General features: G+C 45.7%; 1 protein-coding gene across 1 annotated transcript in view; it reads left to right on the top strand.

Annotated features, from left to right (window-relative positions):
• grin2ca (glutamate receptor, ionotropic, N-methyl D-aspartate 2Ca) overlaps positions 1–26,752 on the top strand; it is a 59,643-nt gene that overhangs the window by 23,100 nt on the left and 9,791 nt on the right. The window contains 4 exon segments of the mRNA XM_056406707.1: positions 3,391–3,992; positions 11,705–11,819; positions 15,428–15,639; positions 25,097–25,265. Coding sequence (XP_056262682.1) covers positions 3,391–3,992; positions 11,705–11,819; positions 15,428–15,639; positions 25,097–25,265 — 1,098 coding nt within the window.

Genomic DNA, 26,752 nt, shown 5'->3' with positions numbered 1-26,752 from the left:
GCTCAGGAAACCCTTGCAGGTGTTTCGAGTTAATTAGACAATTCAAGTGATTTGTTTAATACCCTACTAGTATACTTTTTCATGATATTCTAATATTTAGAGATAGGATATTTGAGTTTTCTTAAGCTGTAAGCCATAATCAGCAATAAATCAGAATAAAAGGCTTGCAATATTTCAGTTGATTTGTAATGAATCCAGAATGCATGACATTTTTGTTTTTTTAATTGCATTACAGAAAATAAAGAACTTCATCACAATATTCTAATTTTCTGAGACAGTCCTGTATACTGTACATATATAAAAATATATTTATAAATACATATTTTATTCTATATATATATATATATGTAGACATATATAAATAAATACATTTAAATATATATATATCTACCTTCATCTGCCTGATGGATCGTGGAGGTCTCCATCGTGGAATATGCCTACTATGAACTATTCATACACTCTGTCACATTCATTGAATGTATTTAAACTCTAAATCTGTCCTTCTGGTCACATGACATCTATTGCATCTGTCCATCCTGGAGAGGGATCCTCCTCTGTTGCTCTCCTGAATGTTTCTTCAATTTTTTCCCCCTGAAGGGTTATTTGGGAGTTTTTCCTGGTCCGATGTGAGGTTTTGGGGCAGGGATGTCTATGTGTACAGATTGTAAAGCACTCCGAGACAAATTTGTAATTTGTGAAATTGGGCTATACAAATAAACTGAATTGAATATATATATATATTATCTATGAGGGAGGATAGTGTTTATATACCCTTTAGTGAGTTTATATAGAATATACACATAATATATATATAAAATATATTATAAAACATATATAAAATATGTTCATATATAAACAGTTTATATATAAATAAATACATTTAAATATAAATATTATATATATATATTATATAATCCCTTTGATGTTAAACTCCTCTTGATTTTAATTGTAAATACAATAACTTTTGCTTAAAAATAAGGAAACCATCATTAATCAGTGATATTAATAATACATTGGTTTATTAATTTAACATGTTGGTATTGTTTATCTGCCACTTTTTACTAACTTGACCATTAAAAAAACCACTTTGAATATGCGAAACATTATCCATCAGACAAATAGTTCTAACAATAAACTTGATGTCCTTTATGTCCTCAGTTGTGGCTTCATTTAACCCTTGTGTTGCCTTCGGGTCATTTTGACCCGATTCAATATTTAACCCTCCTGTCGCCTTCGGGTCAATTTGACCCGATTCAATGTTTAATGTCGGTGTTCTTTCGGGAGTCAACAAACAAACATAAAGTACCTCACACTTAAACTTGGAAAACAATATTAATTCTAATAATTTTCTGGAGATTTTAATAGCTGGGGTCATATTGACCTCAAGGGTAAAATATGTTAGTAAATATAAAGGTAACAGGAGGGTTAAACATTGAATCGGGTCATATTGACCCGAAGGCAACAGGAGGGTGAAACATTGAATCGGGTCAAATTGACCCGAAGGCAACACAAGGGTTAAACTATTTCTTCAGGTTTTTTTGCCGTCAGCATTGATCTCGGTTTCCCGCCAAATGGCGCGCGGCCGAGTCCAGAGCATCGGCCGCCTGTTCTTCTGGTTTCGGTGATTCATTGATTGTAAAATGCTGCAGACATCACACCTTTAAAGGGTAACTCGATACTAAATAACAGGCAACGAAAAAACTGACGCTGCTCCATTTTGCCTCCCGCCGTCTCTCAGGCCCCTTTGGCCACGCCCCCAATCAGTCATGTCACAGCAGGTGACAGACGGTCCATTTTCATCTGAAGCTTCACAAGTGCTTTGAAAAATATATATATATATATTTATATATTTTTAAAACTCATTCCTCTCTCAAGGTCGTTGCGTGTGCAGGAGAGATGAAGCGCAGAGCGCCGCCGTGATGCCGCCATCCCTCTGTGAAAGTGAGGATGACACAAGTAGGACGTGTGAGTTTAGGTGATGAATCAGTTCTGCAGCTCCCGCAGAGACGAGTACAGCAGAACCACTTAGAGTCGTCAGAGCCGGCGCCGTGGGTTCTCTCTCAGGGAACAAACGCGGCCCCTCCAGAGCTCCGACCGCACGGCTTACAAATTGAATTTAGATGTGAACTCTCCGCGCCTTTAAATCTCTGAGCAACATAAATGCACCTGGAAGGAAACGGCTCCTCGCTGGAGACCCAGACACGTCGTCTTGTGCAAGAAAACCAGTTTCTTTGATAATCTAATTTATGAAAATTGGAAAACAAAGGAATATATCCATATATATATATGTATATATATAAATATTCCCCATTGTTCTAAGTGTCACCGATGTTGGGGGAACTGGATGCTCCACGTTTAACTATTCTCATTTCTACAGCCTCTCCTGTCTGCTCCGTGTTTAATCCAAGATTCACTGAATTGTTGTCACGTGACTGTCCGTTTCACACAGATCAATCACGGTCTCCTATTTCAGTTGAGATGCTCATAATATTTTATTTTTTACAGTTTTTTATTAGAGCAAAGAGTTCATCCGATACGATTTTATTATATGAGATATATTTCTGATAAAAGCATTCATTGCACGCGATGCGTTCGACGACCGTCGTAAAAATGAAACATCTGACGTTTCTGTACAGCTTCTGGAGTTTTGGGCGATATTTCTAAGGAAAGAAATTGCTTTTTAATTCCTCCCACGGGTTTTGGGGTTCTTGCGTTAGCCGCGAGCTAACTAGCCGTTACGGTCTCCTCGTATGTTCTCCTCCTCGTGACGATGTTCTCCTCCTCGTGACGATGTTCTTCTCCTCGTGACGATGTTCTCCTCCTCGTGATGATGTTCTCCTCCTCGTGACGATGTTCTCCTCCTCGTGACGATGTTCTCCTCCTCGTGACGATGTTCTCCTCCTCGTATGTTCTCCTCCTCGTGACGATGTTCTCCTCCTCGTATGTTCTCCTCCTCGTGACGATGTTCTCCTCCTCGTATGTTCTCCTCCTCGTGACGATGTTCTCCTCCTCGTGACGATGTTCTCCTCCTCGTATGTTCTCCTCCTCGTGACGATGTTCTCCTCCTCGTATGTTCTCCTCCTCGTGACGATGTTCTCCTCCTCCTGACGATGTTCTCCTCCTCGTATGTTCTCCTCCTCGTGACGATGTTCTCCTCCTCCTGACGATGTTCTCCTCCTCGTATGTTCTCCTCCTCGTGACGATGTTCTCCTCCTCGTGACGATGTTCTCCTCCTCGTATGTTCTCCTCCTCGTGACGATGTTCTCCTCCTCGTGACGATGTTCTCCTCCTCGTATGTTCTCCTCCTCGTGACGATGTTCTCCTCCTCGTGACGATGTTCTCCTCCTCGTATGTTCTCCTCCTCGTGACGATGTTCTCCTCCTCCCGCAGGGCGAGGGCTCCAACTTCCTCCAGCTGGGCTCCTCCATCGAGCAGCAGATCAACGGCATGTTCAAGGTGATGGAGGAGTACAACTGGGACAGCTTCGTGGTCATCACCAGCCGGTACCCGGGCTACGAGGCCTACGTGGACTACGTCAAGTCCTTCACGGACACCAGCTACTTCATCTGGGAGCTGCAGGACGTGCTGACCTTCGACATGTCGGCCGACGGCCTGAACGACGTGCGGGCGCGGCGCCTCCTGCAGCAGGTCGACGCCCAGGTGCTGCTGGTGTACTGCTCCCACGAGGAGGCGCAGTACCTGTTCAGCATGGCGTCCGAGTCGCGGCTGGTGGGGCCGGGCTACATCTGGATCGTGCCCAGCCTGGCGGTGGGGAACCCGGACGCGGCGCCGCCCGACAGCTTCCCCGTGGGCCTCATCAGCATCATCACGAACCGCTGGAGGATGAGCCTGAGGAAGAGGGTGCGCGACGGCGTGGCCATCGTGGTGAAGGGCGTGCAGAGCTTCCGGAAGCAGAGGGGCTTCGTGCCCGAGGGCCAGAGCGACTGCCACAACCCCGTCCGGCCGGCGGTCGCCAACGACACGCTGTTCAGGTAGGGGTCACGGGGTCACGGGGTCCAGCCCGACGCTTCCTCTTCATCGTTATCGTACGATACGTTGAGACAAATCGCTGTTTACTGTATTGACGTATCGTACCGTAGAAGGACGAGATCTCCATCACGTTTTTAGACTTATCGTACGATATATGGACTTCTCTATATCCATGAGGGCAATGATGTCATCGATGAGAGCAATGATGTCATCCATGAGAGCAATGATGTCATCCATGAGGGTAATGACGTCATCGATGAGGGTAATGACGTCATCGATGAGAGCAATGATGTCATCCATGAGAGCAATGATGTCATCCATGAGGGTAATGACGTCATCGATGAGGGTAATGATGTCATCGATGAGGGTAATGATGTCATCCATGAGGGCAATGATGTCATCCATGAGGGTAATGACGTCATCGATGAGGGTAATGATGTCATCCATGAGGGTAATGATGTCATCGATGAGGGTAATGATGTCATCCATGAGGGTAATGACGTCATCGATGAGAGCAATGATGTCATCCATGAGAGCAATGATGTCATCCATGAGGGTAATGACGTCATCGATGAGGGTAATGATGTCATCGATGAGGGTAATGTAATGACGTCATCGATGAGGGTAATGATGTCATCGATGAGGGTAATGATGTCATCCATGAGGGCAATGATGTCATCCATGAGGGTAATGATTCAATTCAATTCAATTCAGTTTATTTGTATAGCCCAATTTCACAAATTACAAATTTGTCTCAGAGTGCTTTACAATCTGTACACATAGACATCCCTGCCCCAAAACCTCACATCGGACCAGGAAAAACTCCCAAATAACCCTTCAGGGGGAAAAAAAGGGAAGAAACCTGCAGGAGAGCAACAGAGGAGGATCCCTCTCCAGGATGGACAGATGCAATAGATGTCATGTGACCAGAAGGACAGATTAGAGTTTAAATACATTCAATGAATATGACAGAGTGTATGAATAGTTCATAGTAGGCATATTCCACGATGGAGACCTCCACGATCCATCAGGCAGATGGCGGTGGGGAGGAGGAGTGGCGGAGTCTCAACAGTGGGCGGAGTCTCAACAGGACAGTGGCGTAGTCATGAGCAGGAATTCCACGACCCAGACCTCGATGATCCATCAGGCAGATAGGATCTATGTCGTCTCATAGGGTCCGATGACCCCATGAGACGTGAAGTCAAGGACTCCGGGAGAAAGCAGAGTTAGTAACGTGTGATTGAGAGATGAAAATTCATCCTTAAGGAGAGAAAAAGAGGAGATAGGTACTCAGTGCATCCTAACGTCCCCGGCAGCTATAAGCCTATAGCAGCATATCAAGGGGCTGGACCAGGTGAACCTGATTCAGCCCTAACTATAAGCTCTGTCAAAGAGGAAGGTCTTCAGTCTACTCTTAAACGAGGTGACTGTGTCTGCCTCCCGGACTGAAGGTGGAAGCTGGTTCCATAAAAGAGGAGCTTGATAACTAAAGGCTCTGGCTCCCATTCTACTTTTAAGACTCTAGGAACTACAAGTAGTCCCGCATTTAGTGAGCGTAGCTCTCTAGTGGGGCAATATGGTACTACAAGCTCCTTAAGATATGATGGTGCATCACCAATCAAGGCTTTGTAGGTTAAGAGAAGAATTTTAAAAGTGATTCTTGATTTTACTGGGAGCCAGTGGAGAGCAGCTAGTGCAGGAGTGATGTGATCTCTTTTCTTAGTTTTAGTGAGAACACGAGCTGCAGCATTCTGGATCAACTGGAGGGACCTAAGAGATTTATTAGAGCAGCCTGATAATAAGGAGTTGCAGTAATCCAGTCTCGAAGTAACGAATGCGTGAACCAATTTTTCTGCATCTTTTTGAGACAAGATGTGCCTGATTTTTGAAATATTATGTAGATGAAAGAATGCAGTCCTTGAGATTTGCTTTACGTGGGAGTTAAAGGACAAGTCCCGATCAAAGATAACGCCAAGATTCTTTACAGTGGTGTTGGATGCCAGGGCAATGCCGTCTACAGAAACCACATCACCAGATAATTGATCTCTGAGGTGCTCAGGGCCGATTAAAATTACTTTGGTCTTGTGTCAGTTTAACTTCAAGAAGTCGCAGATCATCCATGTTTTATGTCTTTAAGACATGCTTGAATTTTACCGAGTTGGTTGCTCTCCTCTGGTTTTATCGATAGATATAGTTGAGTATCATCTGCATAACAATGAAAGTTTATGGAATGTTTCCTGATAATATTGCCCAAAGGAAGCATGTATAAGGTAAATAAAATTGGTCCAAGCACAGAACCTTGTGGAACTCCGTGATTAACGTTGGTGGTTATTGAGGCGTCATCGTTTACAAATACAAACTGAGATCGATCTGATAAATAGGATTTAAACCAAATTAGTGCCGTGCCTGAAATGCCAATCGACTGCTCCAGTCTCTGTAATAGGATGTCATGGTCAATGGTGTCGAATGCAGCACTAAGGTCTAACAAGACCAGGACAGAGAGAGTCCTTTATCTGCTGCCATTAAGAGGTCATTTGTAATTTTCACCAGTGCTGTCTCGGTGCTGTGGTGTTTTCTAAATCCTGATTGAAATTTCTCAAATAAACTATTATGATGTAGAAAGTCGCACAACTGATTTGCGACCACTTTCTCAAGGATCTTGGAGAGGAAAGGGAGGTTAGAGATCGGTCTGTAGTTAGCCAACACCTCTGGATCCAGAGTGGGCTTCTTCAGGAGAGGTTTAATAACAGCCACTTTGAAGGAGTGTGGTACGTGGCCTGTTAGCAGAGACACATTGATAATATCTAATAGAGAGCCGCCAATTAAAGGCAAAACGTCTTTAAGCAGCCTCGTCGGGATGGGGTCCAAGAGACAGGTAGACGTGTTCGAAGTAGAAACCGTTGAAGATAATTGGTCACGGTTGATGGGAGAAAAGCCCTCAAATATACACCAGGGCATACAGCGGTTTCCAAGGCCATTCCACTTGAGGACAGATTGGCACTGGTTAAGGGCAAGAGATTATTAATCTTGTCCCTAATAGTTACAATCTTTTCATTAAAGAAGTTCATGAAGTCGTTACCACTAAGGTCTATAGGAATACTCGGCTCCACAGAGCTGTGACTCTCTGTCAGCCTGGCTACAGTGCTGAAGAGAAACCTGGGGTTGTTTTTATTTTTCTATTACTGATGAGTAATAGGCTGCTCTGGCATTACGGAGGGCCTTCTTATAAGTTTTAAGACTATCTCGCCAAACTAAGCAGGATTCTTCCAGATTAGTTGAACGCCATATGCTTTCAAGCTTTCGTGACGTTTGCTTTAGTTTGCGGGTCTGAGGGTTATACCAGGGAGCAAACCTCCTCTTCCTCACTGTCTTCTTCTTCAGAGGGGCTATCGAGTCCAGTGTCATTCTCAGAGAGCCTGTGGCACTGTCAACAAGATGATCAATCTGGGACGGACTAAAGTTAGACCAGGAGTCCTCTGTTATATTGAGACGTGGTATCGAATCAAATACAGAAGGAATCGCTTCTTTAAATTTAGCTACAGCACTGTCAGTTAGACATCTGGTGTAGAAACTTTTGACTAACGGAGTACACTCCGGTAGTATAAATTCAAAAGTGATGAGGTTGTGGTCTGACAGAAGAGGATTCTGTGGGAAGACGTTCAAATGCTCAATGTCAACGCCATAAGTAAGAACAAGATCAAGCGTGTGGCCAAAGCTGTGAGTGGGTTTCTGTACTGTCTGGCAGAAGCCAATCGAGTCCAACAATGAGATGAATGCAGCACTAAGGCAATCATTATCAACATCCACATGGATATTAAAATCTCCTACAATAATAACTTTATCAGTTTTAAGAACCAAACTTGATATAAATTCTGAGAATTCAGATATAAACTCTGAATATGGACCTGGGGGCCGGTACAGAATCACAAACAGAATTGGCTGTAGTGTTTTCCAGGTTGGATGTGAAAGACTAAGAACAAGGCTTTCAAATGAGGTGTAGTGTAATTTTGGTTGAGGATTAATTAATAGGCTCGATTCAAAGATGGCTGCTACTCCACCTCCTCGACCGGTGCCTCGAGGAATGTGAGTATTAATATGACTTGGAGGAGTCGATTCATTCAGGCAGACATATTCTTCATGGCTCAGCCAGGTTTCAGTTAGGCAACATAAATCAATGTGATTATCTGATATTAAATCATTTAGTAACACAGCTTTAGATGACAGAGATCTAATATTTAGGAGACCACATTTAATAGACCTGTTTTGTTGCACTGCTGAAATAATGGTGTTAACCTGTATAAGGTTATTGTGTACGACTCCTCTTCTGCTTTCTTTTGCGAGAATTAATTTAAGTTTAAGTGGCCGTGGGACAGACAGTCTCTATGGAGCTCTGGGAGGACTGGGTGAGGCCCGTGGGGGATGTGCTATGGGGACGAGTGGCGGATGCCCCGGGGAGGATGTGCTATGGGGGACACTGGGTGACAGGGATGACAGGGGCGTGGGGCTACTCTGTTTCTGCTTTATGACATTAACCCTTCGTTGTCACAGATATGGCTGTCCGTTGATCAACTTGGTTATGTTTGCAGAAATGAGATGCGCTCCGTCCAACGTGGGATGGATGCCGTCTCTCCTCATCAGATCAGGCTTTCCCCAGAAAGTCTTCCAGTTGTCTACGTAGCCCACATTATTCGCTGGGCACCACCTCGACAGCCAGCGGTTGAAAGACGACATTCGGCTAAACAATTCGTCTGTCTGCAAATTTGGGAGAGGGCCAGAGAAAACGACGGTGTCCGACAACGTCTTGGCATAAGCACACACCGATTCCACATTAATTTTAGTGAGTTCCGACCGACGGGCTCGGGCGTCATTACCACCGGCGTGTATTACAATCTGACTGTATCTCCGCTTGTCCTTAGCCAGCAGTTTCAAACAAGACTCCACGTCGCCCGCTCTGGCCCCCGGGAGGCACACGACTCTAGTCCGTGGCTTCGCTATTTTCACGTTCCTGACTATCGAGCTCCCGATAACCAGGATGTGCTCCTCAGCGGGTGTGTCGTCGATGTCATCGATGAGGGTAATGATGTCATCCATGAGGGTAATGATGTCATCCATGAGGGTAATGACGTCATCGATGAGAGCAATGATGTCATCCATGAGGGTAATGATGTCATCCATGAGGGTAATGATGTCATCCATGAGGGTAATGATGTCATCCATGAGGGTAATGATGTCATCCATGAGGGTAATGATGTCATCCATGAGAGCAATGATGTCATCCATGAGGGTAATGACGTCATCGATGAGGGTAATGATGTCATCCATGAGGGTAATGGCGTCATCGATGAGGGTAATGATGTCATCCATGAGGGTAATGATGTCATCCATGAGGGCAATGATGTCATCCATGAGGGTAATGATGTCATCCATGAGGGTAATGACGTCATCGATGAGGGTAATGATGTCATCGATGAGGGTAATGATGTCATCCATGAGGGCAATGATGTCATCCATGAGGGCAATGATGTCATCCATGAGGGTAATGATGTCATCCATGAGGGTAATGACGTCATCGATGAGGGCAATGATGTCATCCATGAGGGTAATGACGTCATCGATGAGGGTAATGATGTCATCCATGAGGGTAATGATGTCATCCATGAGGGCAATGATGTCATCCATGAGGGCAATGACGTCATCGATGAGGGCAATGATGTCATCCATGAGGGTAATGACGTCATCGATGAGGGTAATGATGTCATCCATCAGGGCAATGATGTCATCGGAGGAACATCCACAAGAGGAAAACATGAATAGATTGTTTGAAGAGTTCTAACAGCTCCTCCTGTCGTTTGTTTTTAATAGTTAAACAGTTCAGGTTGTTTGGGCCGAGCAGAATGTTCTGATGGCCCAGGAGAACTTTTGTGATCACAACCCACGCATCATCACTGTGTGTGTGTGTGTGTCTGTGTGTATATGTGTGTGTGTGTGTGTATGTATATGTGTGTGTGTGTGTGTGTATGTATATGTGTGTATGTGTGTGTGTGTGTGTGTGTGTGTGTGTATGTGTGAACCTGCTCATCGAGGTCAGGAGGTTTATTTATGCACGACGTCATCTGGCTGCTGATGTGAGAATGCGTCAACGCCGTCGCACTCTCACTTCCTCGCCTCCGGATCTCCCGGAGACAGCGAGGTAATTGAGGGGGCGGGGCTTCTCCTGACATTGAAACGTGCTCAAAAAGAGCATTCTGACTGCAACGGTGCCACAGAGGGAGGGGGGGGTCCTTTGTGTGTTTGTTCAAAATGTTTCTTTATCAGCAAAGGGAAGAGACGGAAAATAATTTAAATAGTGTTCGGGGATCAGCTTTGGGCTCAAGGTCATCCGGGGGGGGGGGGGTGTTCTTCTCCTCCTGCATCACGGAGCATCGCTCGCTGCTCTTGTCAGAAGTCGTGTTCACATCACAGCGGTTCAGAGCTTCAGGGGAGACGACTTTCTGTTTGTAGAAACCACACCGAGGCTGATGAAGTGGAAACGGTGAACATCACCCCCCCCCCCCCCCCCCTTCATCCCTTTTGGACTTTCTGAACCCGGCGGCCACTCATTCGTTGGCCGGCGACGTGAAGGTCGTTGAACCATTTACTCCGTCGTCATTTCTTCTCTGCAGCAGATCAAATGATGACATCATCCCCCCCTACCCCCCCCCCCCCCGGTTCTCTGATTTGTCCTCCATTGATTGGACCTCTTCTAGTAATGAGTCAGATCACCTGTTAATGGGATAACTGCAGATTACCAAATTAAAGCGGATTTTCACGCAGACTGAGCCGGAGGGCTTTCATCACCTCTGGGCCGAGGTGAGAGGAGGCGCCGGCGGTCGGGTGTATAACGGGATGCGGGTGATGAGGCTGTCTTCCGGCTGAGGAAGCTGTCAGGAACAACACACCTGCGCCTGCGTCTCGGCGTCTTCACTAACGATCTGTAGACGTTTGGTCGGAGGCCGTTCGCACGGCGCTCGAGGAACGTGTCAGATTATTAGAAAGCGATCCTCTTCCCGGACGACGTGCAGCTTGTAAACGAGGTTACAGTCGGTGCTGCTGGGGATTTATTTTGCTCCCTGAATTATTTCTTTTTTTACCGCCGTTGAGCATCAACGTCACCGAGCGGCGTCCGGGGTGAAGAGTGAACTGTGGTGCATTCTGGGAAGAATTTTAATCCATGCATCAGGGCACTGATTTATGCATGAAAAGTCTAAAATAGTAAACCGTTAGAATATGAGTATCACATCAAAAAAGCACGATGAAGACATGACAACATGTTTGAGAATAAAAACAACACAAATACCTGAACTTATATTTATAAGCTTTAAATCCAGCCAGACTGTCAATTAAAGAAAACTACATCATTTATATATATATTTTTTATTATTATTATTTTGTTATATATAAATATATATATATATATTCATTTTCTTATAAATATAATTCTTTTATATATATTTATTCCTTTTATATATATATTTATTTTATGGGTCTTCTTTTTATATATATACATATATATATACATCTATAAAATAAAGGAGAATATATATATATTTAAAGAAAAGATATATATATTTATATATTTATATATAAAAATATACATATATAAATTAAATATATAGACTTTTCGAACTCATCTCGTGTGTGATCATCGTTCCTCTTTGACCTTTGCCCTCTGCAGGCACATGTTGAATGTGACCTGGGAGCACAACGACTTCTCCTTCAACAGCAACGGCTACCTGGTGAACCCGACCATGATCATCATCACGCTGGACCGGGAGAGGCAGTGGGACAAGGTGAGCCTGAACTCACCATCGCCCAAACCCACACGTTCTACCTTTCACACACCTGTCACTCACTCAAACTCATCTCTTCAAAAAGCACACGTTCATTCCACGGGGTGGCGGCGTGTGACGAGGGCTTCAGGGTCGACTCCCCCTGCTGGTGGAAAAGAAGGCGTTCGGTTAAAACATCAACACTCAAAGTAAAACAGCCGCAGGCGCATTTTTTAAAGTTCATTATTATGTAAAATGTTTATTTTCCTGTTCATTTCCAACATGTCGTCGAGGCTGAGCGCTAACGGGGAGCTATTTGCTAACGGGAGCTAACAGAAGACCATTAGCATTAATACAGCTGCTCCAGATCGGCGTGTTTATGTGCAGTTAATGTTGCGTCGGTTAAATTATTGAAATAAATCTAATTACATGGTGAATTTAACGATCTTTATCATTTAATGTTCAGTATTCACGCTTTTCTAGTCTCGAATCTCTAATATTGTTCCACAAAGCTAGAAACGTTAGCAGCAGCGCTAACGGCGCTTCTTTTCAGTCACACTGTGATGCGTTCAGGCTCTATTCAGAGAAAATGAGTCATGAAGCATTTTATAGGCTTTACACCTACAAGGAAACCAAATATTCGGGATACGATCAAAGGGATCTGCCTCTGCCCACATGGATATTCGAGGATCGGCAAAAATAATATAAAACGTGATCGGGGGTCTCTTACATTTTTACACTCCTCACTTTTCTTTCAGCCAATCCGTGACTCTGAATCCTAGTTCATTAAAGACTTCCTGTTCGCGCTCCACGCGCGCTGCCTTCATCGCTCTCTCTCCTCAGTGGAACCGGCCGGCGGTGCCAAACAGCTCCCATAGTTCTTGGCTGTAAGGCGGGAACTCCCAGAGTGCTTTGCAGCGTCACAGAGAGAGCGATGCCATATTGTAGCGTGTTGACACATTTTGTGAATTAAGCGCTTCGATTCCTCAACTTCCTGTTGATAGGTACTGAAGTAAAGTGGCTCACTTAAGGTGGGATGACTTTTTAAGGTGGACCAGCTCTTCTTCTTTGAGTTTTTGCTCAACATTTCTTATTTTTACTTATTGAATATTTATGTTGTAATTGTAACTGCTGATCATTAATTGGTCTAAATAAATTGTTTTTCTCATATTGTCAGTAAAACAGTTAAATGGTTCATTATTAACGAGGTGAGGTAAAAAATAATATTTTACTTTAAAAAAGTCGGACGAGGAACAAAAGGGAAAAACCCAGACCGTGACAGAAAGATGAAGAGCAACGTTACGACTTTAGCTGAACATTTTATTCTGCAGATGCAGGTTAAATGAACTATTAGTTAATTTAATCATTCATCAGTCTTACATTCTGATTATTTATTTTATTGTATTTATTGTAATTATTGTATTTATTGTATTTATTTATTGTATTTATTGTATTTATTTTATTTATTTTATTTATTTTATTTATTTTATTTATTTTATTTATTTTATTTATTTTATTTTATTTTCATGACAACATTGTCTATCACTTGAATAAATCATTAAATAGTATCGCGGGTTCCAAAAGCATTTAAACAAGAACTAGACATTTTTGAAGGGCGTCCGCTTCCCTTCGCAAAATAATAAAAAAGAGCCGATAAGATTATTGATAACCGATAAGCAGTACCGATCCCCTTCTCTATCAGCGCTTCCCCCTCCTGAGCTCCCAGCTGAAGGGTGTCTTGTCCCACACGTTGACCTTTAAATAAACCTATATATAAACCTTTAAATAAACCTTTATATAAACGTTCCATGGGAGCAGAACATACTTGTTCAATCATTCCAGGAGATGAATAAGCGTGTTGGGCGATATCTCTGCGGCGCTTACCTCTCTGTTGCCTCCGGGGTCTTTTTCTCTGAGAGCTGAAAATCAATTCCTCCTCCTGATTGCCTCGTCTTCTTCTTCCTTTATTTTCTTCTTCTTTTTGGCTGTTATCCTGGCTGCACACACACACACACACAGACATAACAGTGTACGGCTGGTTTAGTACAACCAAAAAATAAAAAAAGAGAAAAAAATAAAAACAATTGAAGTATTCCCCCCCCACCCCAACAGTTTTTTGTTATATACCAACTCTGCTGTTTGAGTGGCAGTCATTGAAAAAGCTCTATTTTCCTCTATTGATGAACGATGAAGACGTCTGTGGCTAAAATAGATAGATAGATAGATATATACTTTATTAATCCCCAAGGGGAAATTTGTCGTGACAGTAGCAGCAACACACAAGAATAAAAACAAAAAGGGGGGGGGGGGCTTCGGAGTTTTAATCTCACCACGTTTCTATCTGGATTTATGAAGTGTGATTGACTGGACTAAAAGCCCACGAGTGTGTCCGCCACAGACAAACAGCAGCACGATCGATATGACGGGCGAGAGAGGAACAACGGAGAGGAGCGGAGAGAATCGGGATATTTGCTATCCACACACACACACACACACACTTGAAATCGCCACCCCGTGAGGACCTTGACTAGGCGGTGTTGCGTGGGGACACCACTTTCAAAATTGAATAACAGCATACTTTTGATCACATACATTTTTGGGACACACACACACCTCCTCCACCATCTCTTTGTGACCAGCTGTCCTGACTGGCACCATCAGACAGCATTGTCCCCTCTCCTGCATAAACCGCAGAGATTATAAGGGGGGGGCTGACACTTTTATGTATTTTCAACCCTCCAGGACAAAGTCAGTGGATATGAATGTGATTCAGCTCAAACTATGCAACTAAAAGTACATTCTATTTGGCAGAAACATGATGAATGCGTAGCTGACCCCAGATCAGTTTACTGAGAGTCACCGATTTAGGAAAAAACAAACACAAAATCTAATGAAATGAATAATTAAGAGCATGTTTTGTTTTCCATAGTTGGTGATTTTATTCTTTGCATTGTTAATGAGTATTTTTTTGTGGATAATTATTCTTAGTAACAGTATTTCAGCCTTAATTAGTGACTCATTACATTAAAACGAACCTTAACAGAACTGAGTAATGTTCTGATGATCAATCACGTCTCTGATGAGCATGAAAACCTGTTAAACTGTAGCCGCCGCAGCCTGGACGCTGTCATCGTGTAGTAAGCACGTCTGATTCAGCATAAAGTCGGCCATCATTGGGATGAGTCGGCGTTTTATCTAATTGGGACCTCGAGTCCTTCACTTCCTCAACAGGTCACACTTAACCAAACCAATGTTTCATTCCACATCTTGATTATCCATTAGACGCGCCTCCTCGCTCCTCCGCCACGTCCAATGAAAACGAGCCGACCGGTAACAAGGCGAGTGGCTGGAATTGCTTTCGTTGCAGTCGATGTGTAATTGCACTCGTTACATCCCCCCCGATGAACCCGGAGAACCATTTCCTCTAAAACCGAAACCTCGCCGCCAGATGCACAAATCAGGAGGACGCCTGATGATGACGTATCGGTTAGAGACTCGGAGACGAGCGCGTTGAGGCGGGAGGTGGAGATGAAGGTCATGTTCTGGTTCCTAGACCAGTTTGGAACGGAGATGTCTCACCTCTCCCTCTCCCTCTCCCTCTCTCTCTCTCTCTCTCTCTCTCCCTCCAGGTGGGCACCTTCGAGATGGGCATCATGCAGATGAGATACCCGGTGTGGCCGCGGTACGGCTCCTACCTGGAGCCGGTGTCGGACTACAGGCACCTGACGGTGGCCACGCTGGAGGAGCGGCCCTTCGTCATCGTGGAGGCGGTGGACCCGGCGACCGGCACCTGCGTCAGCAACACCGTGTCGTGCCGCCGGCAGTCCAACAAGACCGAGTCGTAAGTCGTGCCGCGGCGGAGAACTTGAAAGTGTCGGCTCGGCCTGAACTTCAGGGTCACCGAATCATTTTGTATTCACATCACAGGACTGAACCCGAAGGTGTCGCCTCACAGTCGCTCTTTACAGCCAAAACGTCCAGAAGAAAGTAGAATTAGTAGAGGAATTATTAAGCTATGGCCCAAAAAACTGTTTAGTGAGGTCACGGTGACCTTTGACCTCCAGCTGAAGCCAAGCGGATGCTTGTGCCAGATTTTAAGAGGAGTTATTTCAAGGCTTCCTGAGTTACTGCATCCGTGAGAGCAGACAACACAAAGGGCAACAGCGTCGCCACGGAGACATCAACACATGTTCTGTTACTGAGAGTATGTTCAGGGGATACTTGATCAACATCGGTAGCAAGGTAGGTAGGTAGATAGATGATAGATGATGGATAGATACATGGATAGATTGATGATAGATAGAAGATAGATAGATGATAGATAGATGGATAGATAAATGGATAGATAGATGATAGATAGATGGATGGAAAGATGGATGGATCAGTACCAACAAATTGTTTCCTGTCACCAAACCATCTTATGTCAAGAAACCATCTGACGCATCCCACTTTCTACCAGCGTACATTCCCACAGCACCATCACATGTTAACATGCTCATCTTTATTGATTTAATATCCAGCTTTAGACCCCCATTAGGTATGATCTTAAGCCCCCCCCACTGCCATTAGCCCGGCCGTGACTCCCTTTGAGGTGAGATACTCATTAGGCTGAGCGTCAAATCTACGAGATCGCCCGTGACCCAATCTGTGAAATAGATGTGCTGCATGGTGCGGTATCAATTAGGTGGGCCGATTAGGCCATGGCATCAATCCTCAACACCTAGAGACTGATATTGCTGCTCATTAGTGGGGGGGGGGGGGCTGGCCATCATCCATTACTGACAATAGAGTTAACGAGATGAGGCTCACGTCCCCTTCAGTGTTCTGGAGGACTTGAGTGCTTTATCGCTCACCCTGACCACATTGTGTTGCTGGTAGAGGAGTTCATAACTCCACTGATGACACTATGGCTCATTTTTAACGGAGCTGCTAAGAAAGATAACGTTCATCGCTTATTACTATATCGTGCTTGGATGTAATTGATTTTTATTTCAGTCTGTAAAATGACAGAAAAGAAAATGTGCCCATTAACTTCATCCAGATCCCCAAAGTGACCTCTTCAATTTACTTATGTTATTTGTCCAAAGGTCCAGAACCCAATAGTGTGCTCTGTACATGCTAACGAGTGAGGAGTTGGAACCAGCAGATGTTGAGCAATGTTCCTGGAGCGGTGACCAAAACAACTAATATCTACGTTTAAAAAATGAATAGGGATCTAAATAAACGTAAACAGGGAGTCATCGGTCCTTAGGTTCCCCACCTCGGGTCATACAGGTTCTCCAGCGCGGTCAGAACATTCTCGGGCTCTGCACAGATCCATTCAGAGTTAATGAATGCCCCGGTGAAGGCTGGTATTGACCCGGGAAGATAATGTCCTCATGCATTAAGAGTGTTTAACGGGAGCTCCATCACAAGTCGATTTAATCAAAGCGGAGGGCGGCTGAAGCCGTGGATGAGCTCCCCGGAGCCTCGACAGAACCAGGAACCAGGAAGCTGCACAGAACAGCAGGATGCCAACAGCCTCCTTGGGCCCAAGGACCTCGGAGGTTTCAGTAGGGGCCGGTTCAGTATTAACAGAATCCAACATGGTCCCTCCTCATCTGATGAGAGATACAGGATCATATAACTTGACCTCTGTCAGACTGCTGAAGGTCACTCGGAGGCCTTTTGAGGCGTCTATGTTCAGGGACCGGTTCATATCGGATCGTCCGCCCGCGCAGGCCAATGAGATGTTCCCTCAGATCAGTTTAGAGGCCTAAAGAGGTGAAGCTTCACGTGGAAAAGAAGCAGCTGATCTCACAAGCTTGTGACGAGAGGGGAAGGAGAACAGTTGCCACCAGTGAGCTGCCTTTGAGCAAGGCACTGAACGTAAATCTGCTCCAGTGGAATCAACAACGGACCCAACTGCAGCTTCAAGATGGAGAAACTCTAGACCTTTGTTCCAGCTGTAGACCTATGTTCTACTGTAGACCTTTGTTCCAGCTGTAGACCTTTGTTCTACTGTAGACCTTTGTTCCAGCTGTAGACCTTTGTTCTACTGTAGACCTTTGTTCTACTGTAGACCTTTGTTCCAGCTGTAGACCTTTGTTCTACTGTAGACCTTTGTTCTAGCTGTAGACCTTTGTTCCAGCTGTAGACCTTTGTTCTACTGTAGACCATTGTTCTAGCTGTAGACCTTTGTTCTACTGTCGACCTTTGTTCTACTGTAGACCTTTGTTCCAGCTGTAGACCTTTGTTCTACTGTCGACCTTTGTTCTAGCTGTAAACCTTTGTTCCAGCTGTAGACCTTTGTTCTACTGTAGACCTTTGTTCCAGCTGTAGACCTTTGTTCTACTGTAGACCTTTGTTCCAGCTGTAGACCTTTGTTCTACTGTAGACCTTTGTTCCAGCTGTAGACCTTTGGTCTACTGTAGACCTTTGTTCTACTGTAGACCTTTGTTCCAGCTGTAGACCTTTGGTCTACTGTAGACCTTTGTTCCAGCTGTAGACCTTTGTTCTACTGTAGACCTTTGTTCTACTGTAGACCTTTGTTCCAGCTGTAGACCTTTGTTCTACTGTAGACCTTTGTTCTACTGTAGACCTTTGTTCCAGCTGTAGACCTTTGTTCTACTGTAGAGATGGCGCGGCTGTGTCCAGTCGCCGTCGCGGCAGCTCCGCGGAGATTGTGCGCTCTTTTAGTTTTTGTGTTTATTTTTAATATTTTCTTTGCCACAAACACATCGGCACTAACAACATACGACCGCAGCACACTTTTGGACATAAACTTTTGCGCAAAACAAGGGTTTTTGTCCACTTTTTCCATCGATCCAGCGTGGCCGGCAGAGATCGGCGAGAACCGCAACAACAACAGTGGAGCCGCTACTACGGGGAGACGACGAAAACATCGAGGGAAACGGAGCGGAATTCGGAACAGACTGAGAGTTCAAGCCCACCGTCCACCTTTGCCCAGCATCCTTCTTGCTAACGTCCAGTCTCTGGAAAATAAGATGGATGATTTTAGGGCAAGGATCAGATTCCAACGGGACATGCGGATTGTAACATCTTTTGTCTGACGGAAACTTGGCTGACCCGCTGGTGCGGATCGAGTCATATGCCCAACCGAGTCCTTCTCTGTTTTCCGTGCAGACAGAACGGAAGAGTCTGGTAAATCTAAGGGTGGAGGGTTTGCTTCATGACAAACAACATGTGGTGTGACCCCAAGAACATTAAGACTCTTTCTCATTCCTGCTCGTGAACCTGGAACATCTGACGATCTCATGCCGTCCATTCTACCTTCCCCGGAGTTCAGCTCTCGGTCATCACCACAGCCGTCTACATTCCACCACCACAGCGGACACCGACGTAGCCCATCGGACCTACATGATGTGTTATGTCGGCATCAGAACAAGTATCCCGAACGGCTGTGGTGGTGGCTGGGGACTTTATAGGGCAAACCTAAAAAGTCATGCCGAACTTTCACCAGCACATTACGTGTGCTACCAGAGGGGAAAGAACGTTGGACCACTGCTATACGCCATTCAAGAGAGGCTACAAGGCTGTCTCTCTCCTCCGTTCGCAAATCAGACCATGCCGCCATTTTCCTGCTACCGAATACCGACAAAAGATCGCTGGAAGCGGTAGTGACGAACGTAAGCGGTGGTCTGACCAATCAGAGGCTGAGCTACAGGACTCTGCGTGTCGTCGACTGGGACATGATCCAATCCAGTTCCAGTGACGTCAAGTTTGGAAGTAGCAATGAGCCTCAACGCTTAACGACACCATCGCCCCACGGTAAAAGTTAGGGACTTTCCTAACCAAAAGCCGTGGGTTGATAGATCCATCCGTGAAGCTGTGAGCCTGCATTGCTGCCTATAACTCGGTCTTGTATCCGGCAACATGGACAAGGCAGCGGTCTATGGACTGAGGAGGCGGTGAGGAGGCCAAAAGGAGGTACCGAGACAGAGTGGAATCACAGATGGAGCAGCGACACCAGGCGCCTATGGCAGGGGCTACGGACTATCACAAACTACCAGAGCAGACCCGGCAATGGTGAGTGCCGACGCATCCCTAGCGGACGACCTGAACTCATTTTATGCGGTTTGAGGCTAGCAACAACAGCTAACAACTTCGCGCTGTAACACGTTAAGGTGAGTTCCACCGCTGGGATGAACACACACTCTGTGACCGAGCACAGTGTGAGGAGGGCTCTGTTGAGGGTGAACACCAGGAAAGCTGCAGGTCCAGATGGCATATCTGGGCGAGTACTGAAGACCTGTGCTAACCAGCTAGCTCCAGTGTTCACCACAATATTCAACCTCTCCCTGGCTGAGTCCGTGGTCCCCGCCTGCTTCAAGAGATCCACTATTGTCCCTGTGCCCAAGAATGCTTCTCCAGCATGTATGAATGACTACCGACCGTGGCCCTCACCTCGGTGGTCATGAAATGCTTTGAGAGGCTGATAAAGGACTACATCTGCGCCTTCCTCCTTCCTCCATGGACCCGCTGCAGTTTGCTTATCGCCCAAACAGATCCACGGATGATGCTGTCTCCCAGGTACTGCACACCACACTCTCTCATCTGGACAGCCAGAGGGGGCTATGTGAGACTGCTGTTCATTGATTATAGTTCAGCTTTCAACACCATAGTCCCCTCCAGACTGGCGGCAAGCTGATTGAGCTGGGACTGAACACCCCCTGTGTGCTTGGATCCTGGACTTCCTGACCGCCAGGCCACAGGTGGTCAGGGTGGGCAGACACCTCAAATCCCTCACCCTGAACACAGGATCCCCCAGGGTTGCGTCCTCAGCCCCTACTGTACTCCCTGTACACACATGACTGTGTGGCCAGGTTCAGCTCAACACCATCATCAAGTTTGCGGATGACACAGTGGTGGTGGGCCTGATCTCCGACAACGACGAGAAGGCCTACCTGGAGGAAGTTGCTGATCTGTCACTCTGGTGCCAGGACAACAGCCTCATCATGAATGTCACCAAAACTAAGGAGCTGATTGTGGACTTTAGGAGGGTACAACAACAGAGGACGTACTCACCACTGGGGATTAACGGGACTACTGTGGAGAGGGTGAGCGGGTATAAATACCTGGGAGTCCACATCACCGAGGATCTGACATGGTCAACAAACACAGACACTCTGGTGAGAAAGGCAAGGCAGCGCCTCTACCACCTCAGGCAGCTGAGGAAATTTAAAGTTTCCCAGAGGATCCTTCAGTCCTTCTACTCTGGAGCTGTAGAGGCGTCCTGACAGGAAGCATCACAGCCTGGTTTGGCAACTGCTCCGCTCAGGACAGGAAGGCTCTGCAGAGAGTAGTGCGTTCGGCTGAGCGCACTATTGAACTACACTCCCACCCTGCAGGACTTGTACACCAGGAGGTGCAGAACCAGAGCCGGCAGGATCATGAAGGATCCTCACCACCCCAACAACAGACTGTTTCAGCTGCTGCGGTCAGGCAGGCGCCTCCGTAGTCACGCTGCAAGAACAGAGAGACTGAGACGGAGTTTCTTTCCTCAGGCCATCAGGATTGTGAACTCCGACCTCACCAGGACCCCCACATAGACCCACACAACTGCCCCTCTTAGGCACACACACACACACACACACTTACTGTAAATATTGTGTTGTTTTTATTTGTAAATAGTGTGTACTTGTTGCCCTTGCACATTCCTGCTGAGCATTGCCACTTTCATTTCACTGTAGACCTTGTGTGCTGTGACCTCGCTGGAGACCTTTGTTCTACTGTAGACCTTTGTTCTAGCTGTAGACCTTTGTTCTAGCTGTAGACCTTTGTTCTACTGTAGACCTTTGTTCCAGCTGTAGACCTTTGTTCTACTGTAGACCTTTGTTCCAGCTGTAGACCTTTGGTCTACTGTAGACCTTTGTTCTACTGTAGACCTTTGTTCCAGCTGTAGACCTTTGTTCTACTGTAGACCTTTGTTCTACTGTAGACCTTTGTTCCAGCTGTAGACCTTTGTTCTACTGTAGACCTTTGTTCCAGGGCGACGTGCCATTAGTGCTCCCTGCATGGCGCCCATGGCTCACCGCCTCCCACTACACGTGTGTGTGTGTGTGTGTTGTGGTATAGTGAAGGTTTAATGTCAGACTGTAACGTTTCTCTGGATGAATAAAAACACAAAGAATTGGATCGTCAAGTTTGCCCGTGACCATAAAACCAAGATGGAGGAGAGACAGCCACTGACAATTTAATGGTTTTAGAAATACATCCTCTCTCACAGCAGTGGAGCGCCGCCGCACAGTGGCTGCTTCCATGTTTACTACAGCCATGAAAGATGTCAGTGGATCACTGTTATTGGGTCAACTGTGACATTTGTAACTCCTCTGGTTGTATAGAAGTCTATGCTTCATGTGTTAAAGCTGCATGCTCTCTCCTGACCACCAGGGGGCGACTCCTCTGGTTGTATAGAAGTCTATGCTTCATGTGTTAAAGCTGCATGCTCTCTCCTGACCACCAGGGGGCGACTCCTCTGGTTGTATAGAAGTATATGATTCATGTGTTAAAGCTGCATGCTCTCTCCTGACCACCAGGGGGCGACTCCTCTGGTTGTATAGAAGTATATGCGTCATGTGTTCAAGCTGCATTCTCTCTCCTGACCACCAGGGGGCGACCCCCGAACAACCAGGGTTGTTCGGGAGTTTGATTCCAGCCTCTCGCTCTGCGGGGTCTGGGGATTTGCACCGTCAGCTCTGTCTCTGTTTCTCGTTTCTCGGGTCGCTCCGGCATTAGCATGCGGTCGGCATTACGGCGCCGCATGTCCTCATTAGGGGGTTTAGCGTACCGTACGCACCGCCACACACACTGGGTCAGACTGTCGGCAGCTCGGTTCTGACACACGCTGCAGAACCAGAACAGGAAGCCGCCGCTGTCTGCAGGCATCGGACCACGACCTGAGCGGGGGAGGGGATTGGCTGAGGGACGTCAGACTCCTGGGCATGTGAGGTCTGACCAATAATCCAATAATCAGCCCTATTGACACAAATCACAGCCAGGATTTAGCATTAAAGGCTCCATCAGTCATTTACTCAGCGCTCCACCTTTTATACACTTAAAAACAAGCGTGGATTGAGATGTGTTCACATCGGATCCTGAAGCGGATCTCCAGGAATTAATAATACATTCACAATGAAGATAAGATAAGATAAGATAATCCTTTATTAGTCCCACAATGGGGAAATTTCAGGATCACAGCAGCGGCTGCACATTAGAGCATTAATAAACAAAATACAATAACAATATTAAATGTACAGAGGAATACAATATATATATATATACAAGGTAGTGATTAAAGTGAATTGTCAGCAGGTTAAAGTGATCCATTTCTACATCTGAACATTTAAACAAGTCTAAGGATAATACCAATGTGGGGTTGGAAAAAATGAAAAATGTCCACATCATTGGCATCTTGGAGTGTTTGGCCAAATAATAAAGGAGTGAATGTTATTTATTTCTTTAACGGTGTAATTTCCCTGCGTATGATGAACTACGACGTTTCTAGCATCGAGACTCTAGCGTCAGTTTGAATAAATACCATTAAATAAATACCTTTGAATAAATACCATTAAATAAATACCTTTAAATAAATACCTTTGAATAAATACCTTTAAATAAATACCTTTGAATAAATACCATTAAATAAATACCTTTAAATAAATACCTTTACTGGACAGCATCTCATAGCCCTGTGCACACGCTGACCACAGGACATGAGGAGGGAAATGCATTATTCAAAGCAATAAACTCGGAGCTGTAAATCTGGCGATGACGTGTTGATGGAGTAACTTTCCTTCAGGGTCGCGTGTTCGACGCTGCCGTTGTTACGCCGCGTCGCTTTAAAGACACGCGGTCACCTTTTTAAAGAAAAATATCCCGTGCTTTTATTTGAAGGTTTAAGATTAAATGGATTTATGTTGTAATATTAGAGACATTTTCTTATGTACAATATGTCTACACTCAAATAAACAATAATCAAATGCAGAGAGTTATTTAACAACATGTTCAAGGTGTTTATAAAGTGTTTCCGGCCCTTTAAGAGGGCGGCCATGATGCTGAATTGGCCAGCAGTGAACATGAGTTCGACGCCGTAGAGGAACCTTTGATTTTTAAAGGAATTCTTATTCTTATTCATAGGCGTAAAGAAACGTTGTCCGGCCGCACATCGATTTTTGAGTTTTCGTATTGGTTTATAAAGAAATGTCTCCATAGAGCGTTTTTGTGATTTAAAAAATCGCATTTTTTGCAACCAATGACCCATTGACTTGAGATTTGGTGCACATGTCCAATTTTACCTGCTCTGCAAAAAATAATATCATGACCATAAGCTCCGCCTACTTATATTTTCGGCCATTTTGAATTTGGTCAAAAACAGATTATTTCTTCTTCTCCTTCTTCTTCTTCTTATTATTATTGTGTTATGATATGAGCGCGGTGCATTGTCCCGTCCAATCAGGGCCGAGAGGTTCAATCTCGTCCTCCCTTTGGTTTGTTGGTGATTAATTCACATTGGATTTGTTTTGGTCCGTCCAGCTGGCCGTCCATCTGGCGGGGCCACGGCACCGCGAGCAGGCCTGTGGAGCAGCTCCAACTGCCCCCCCACACACACACACACAACGTCGAAGCCGCTCCTCAACGCCTTTTTTGTTTTACAACACAAACAAATCTGAGTTATTGTGTCAGCTGTCGCATTCAAAAGCTCCCAAATACATTTAGTTTGAACGTTTAGATGATAATTATACACTTTAAGTCGTCATTGTTGATTAATTATGAACATAAAATAAAAAAGAGCGGCATGACTGTGACATAATACAGGACTACCGGATGTAAAATAGCATCTAAAACTCAACTTATTTGGTTTAATTTGGTTTATTCGACACATTAATACAAACATTTCTGTAGTTATTAGCCAATAGGTTGTTTTTCATCTGTAGTCCCGAGAGGCATGACGTCATAAAACAAACCTAAAAACACGAGATCTACAATGTGTGTACGATGTTTAGGCTTTCGAGTGTTTCGGTGTTGACGGTTATCATTTATCTTTACTGAAGAGATCGACCCGACGCGTAAACATATTGCTCAATATTTCACATTCCGCTGTTTTATCCATTTTCATATGGGAGCCTTGATTGAACGCCGAACAATAGAAACGACCTATTGGACGTGATCATGTGTGATTCCCCTCAGTTGATGATGTGCAATGAGACTTTAATAGCGTCATTTATAACCGTGAGGACCCAGGATGAACAGATTGATACGCCAGAGGAGTGAGTGCACCTTCTCTCTTCGCCCCTCAGCATTGTGGGTCACACTGAGCCGTACACCAAGCTGTGCTGCAAAGGCTTCTGCATCGACATCCTGAAGAAGTTGTCCCGCACCATCAGGTTCTCCTACGACCTCTACCTGGTCACCAACGGCAAGCACGGCAAGCTGGTCCGCGGCATCTGGAACGGGATGATCGGAGAGGTGAGCCGCCGCCAGCTGCTTCCTCGTTAAAGGGCCACGCCCCTTCTCTGTGAGCTGCTTCCTCGTTAAAGGGCCACGCCCCTTCTCTGTGAGCTGCTTCCTAATTATAGGGCCACGCCCCTTTTATGTGAGCTGCTTCCTCGTTAAAGGGCCACGCCCCTTCTCTGTGAGCTGCTTCCTCGTTAAAGGGCCACGCCCCTTCTCTGTGAGCTGCTTCCTAATTATAGGGCCACGCCCCTTCTCTGTGACCTGCTTCCTTGTTAAAGGGCCATGCCCCTTCTCTGTGAGCTGCTTCCTAATTATAGGGCCACGCCCCTTTTATGTGAGCTGCTTCCTCGTTAAAGGGCCACGCCCCTTCTCTGTGACCTGCTTCCTCGTTAAAGGGCCACGCCCCTTCTCTGTGAGCTGCTTCCTAATTATAGGGCCACGCCCCTTTTATGTGAGCTGCTTCCTCGTTAAAGGGCCACACCCCTTCTCTGTGAGCTGCTTCCTCGTTAAAGCGCCACGCCCCTTCTCTGTGACCTGCTTCCTTGTTAAAGGGCCACGCCCCTTCTCTGTGAGCTGCTTCCTAATTATAGGGCCACGCCCCTTTTATGTGAGCTGCTTCCTCGTTAAAGGGCCACGCCCCTTCTCTGTGAGCTGCTTCCTCGTTAAAGGGCCACGCCCCTTCTCTGTGAGCTGCTTCCTAGTTAAAGGGCCACGCCTCTTCTCTGTGAGCTGCTTCCTCGTTAAAGGGCCACGCCCCTTCTCTGTGAGCTGCTTCCTCGTTAAAGGGCCACGCCCCTTCTCTGTGAGCTGCTTCCTAGTTAAAGGGCCACGCCCCTTCTCTGTGACCTGCTTCCTCGTTAAAGGGCCACGCCTCTTCTCTGTTAGCTGATTCTTAATTAAAGGGCCACGGCCCTTCTCTGTGAGCTGCTTCCTCATTAAAGGGCCACGCCTCTTCTCTGTGAGCTGCTTCCTAGTTAAAGGGCCACGCCCCTTCTCTGTGAGCTGCTTCCTCGTTAAAGGGCCATGCCTCTTCTCTGTGAGCTGATTCTTAATTAAAGGGCCATGCCCCTTCTCTGTTAGCTGATTCTTAATTAAAGGGCCACGGCCCTTCTCTGTGAGCTGCTTCCTCATTAAAGGGCCACGCCCCTTCTCTGTGAGCTGCTTCCTCGTTAAAGGGCCATGCCTCTTCTCTGTGAGCTGATTCTTAATTAAAGGGCCACGCCCCTTCTCTGTGAGCTGCTTCTTAATTAAAGGGCCACGCCCCTTCTCTGACAGCTGCTTCCTCGTTAAAGGGCCACGCCTCTTCTCTGTTAGCTGATTCTTAATTAAAGGGCCACGGCCCTTCTCTGTGAGATGATTCTTAATTAAAGGGCCACGCCCCTTCTCTGGGAGCTGATTCTTAATTAAAGGGCCACGCCCCTTCTCTGTGAGCTGCTTCCTCGTTAAAGGGCCACGCCTCTTCTCTGTTAGCTGATTCTTAATTAAAGGGCCACGCCCCT

This window comes from Pseudoliparis swirei, chromosome 23 (genome assembly GCF_029220125.1).
Source record: "Pseudoliparis swirei isolate HS2019 ecotype Mariana Trench chromosome 23, NWPU_hadal_v1, whole genome shotgun sequence".
NCBI lineage: Eukaryota > Metazoa > Chordata > Actinopteri > Perciformes > Liparidae > Pseudoliparis > Pseudoliparis swirei.
This window is presented reverse-complemented; position numbering and strand designations above follow the sequence as displayed.